General features: G+C 37.8%; 1 protein-coding gene across 1 annotated transcript; it reads right to left on the bottom strand.

The window, feature by feature from the left end:
* Positions 1-648: 648 nt before the first annotated feature.
* Positions 649-1,611, bottom strand: LOC104919008 (multiple C2 and transmembrane domain-containing protein 1-like). Its single transcript, XM_019270553.2, has 2 exons — positions 1,430-1,611; positions 649-1,000 (listed from the first exon to the last, which is right to left on the bottom strand). The coding sequence occupies exons 1-2, from the start codon at positions 1,580-1,582 to the stop codon at positions 737-739; spliced, it is 417 nt and encodes a 138-aa protein (XP_019126098.2). The 5' UTR covers positions 1,583-1,611; the 3' UTR covers positions 649-736.
* Between the last annotated feature and the right edge of the window lie 492 nt (positions 1,612-2,103).

Consider the following 2,103-nt stretch of genomic DNA (forward strand, 5'->3'; position numbering starts at 1 on the left):
CATGATGATGCTACGGACCTGCACATAAGGAAATTTTCTCTATCCAGACCTCCTGAAATCATAATTAACCACCCCTCTAAAAGGGAATATCAGTAAATGTAACTTTTGTTAGAGGTAGATTTCTAAAACCTTTTATTTCTATTTTATTCCATCTTTTGATTAAAAGTGATATTTAAATTTAAATCAAAATTAAACTGAAGCATCAATTAATTAATTGAATGGCAGAGGGTGCTGCATCTGTTGGATTGTTGTTATGCCATATCCATCATATTGTCAGTGTTGACTTCTTGCTAAACCAATATCTCATATTGACATGAAAATGGTGCTAATGTATTTACTAGTCATACAGTGGGTTAGGGTTAGGGTTAGTGTATAGAAACCATTATCCCCATTTCAAGTTTGTTTACATTTTGAGTAAACAACATAGGGATCCTGGCCACCCACGTGCCCACAGTTTTACCAACACATGAACCAGCTATGGCCTGAAATGGTATAATAACCAGTAAGGGAAAATGTGCTTCTAGTTGAAATGTCCAACAAGGTTGACAGTTTTAAACAGAGCTACAGAGATAGTGGGAGGGGACTTCACACAGATGACTATCAGGTGTGACAGTGATAAAATACTTTAACAAACACAATTGCTTTCATTTGATTTTATTCTTTCACTTTTCTCAATTACAGTCCAAATGTCTTACAGGATGGACTGAGCTGAGGACTGAGCCACTGCAAGTTTTATTTAGAAACACTTGTAAATGACTTTGACATAACCAGAGTCTGAGGCCCTGCATTGTATAGCGTGATATTGTGCACCTCCTGAGATCAGTTGCTCCGTGCAGGTTCCCAGGTGGTCATCATCACCACGAAGTCCAGAATCAGCTTCCCAGATTTCAATTTTCAACATGTTGCCGGAGGCATTGAAAAACCGAAACTCCTCCCACCAAGATGGGTTGGAACTTGAATGAATCACACTGGTCGTCCTGATCTGACTACCGATGCTCACCTGTGTTAGATGATATTGAGGAACAATTTATTTACTTTATTTGAAATACTAACATGGAAAATAAATAAGAACTTGCAAACAATTTAGAGAACTTTAAATCACATATTTGGAAGGTATGATAAAGTCATGTTGTCAATGTTGGGGAAAGAAGTTACATAAAAGGGAATATCACTAAGCCTAAGCCTAGGACTACTGTGTGGAATATAAACATCAGTGAATTAATTGAATGGCAGGAGCTTCAGCATCTGTTGGTTTGCTCTGATGCAAGACCTATCATGCTGTCAATGTGGGTTTCTTGCTGAAACAATGTCTCATATTGTCATGAAAATGTAACAGTAATGTATTTACTAGTCATACGAGAAGGGAAAGTACCACAGTCCATAGAAACCAATCCCATTTCATGTTTGTATATATTTATAAACAACTCACCTTAACATAGGGTTCTGGGTCATTCAAGGGTCCATCCCCTGTAAGAGACTGGCCGTTGACCACCCATACGTCCACGGTTTTGCCTACACATGAACCAGTTACGACCTGGAATGGTACAATAACCAGCAGGGAAACCAACACAGCAAGCTTCATCTTCAATTCTTCACACAGAGAGAGAGGGAGAAAAGATGCTCCTGGTTGAAATCTCTGACAAGGTTGACAATTTTATAGAGCTACAGAGATAGTGGGAGGGCCTTCATACAGGTGACTGTCACACCCACCTGTGAGTGTGTGTGTGTGTCAAACACGAAGTTACAAAATCAGTTCTATGTCACAGTCACAACTCTCCCCCTTTCAGAAATACTGAAGTGAAAAGTTTTTTTTAAAAATGTACTTACTTCATAGGGAGACTGTAGATGGTCCAACAAAATTTAATTAACCAGTTGTTTGAAGAATGCTATTAATGCTTTTGCAGGTACACTGTATCGGTTTACACAACAACCACACCACATTTACATTTTACAGTGTTATAATCAGTATTATTTATTCATTATGTCACTGAAATTACTAGTTTTCAAACACAAAGTGTACACAAAGTAATTCAGAATTAAATAACAGTCACAACTCTCCTGATTTCAGACGTTAGGCTGTAATACGTGTATAAATAAATGGTT

The sequence above is a fragment of the Larimichthys crocea genome, chromosome III (assembly GCF_000972845.2).
Source record: "Larimichthys crocea isolate SSNF chromosome III, L_crocea_2.0, whole genome shotgun sequence".
In the NCBI taxonomy this organism is placed as follows: domain Eukaryota; kingdom Metazoa; phylum Chordata; class Actinopteri; family Sciaenidae; genus Larimichthys; species Larimichthys crocea.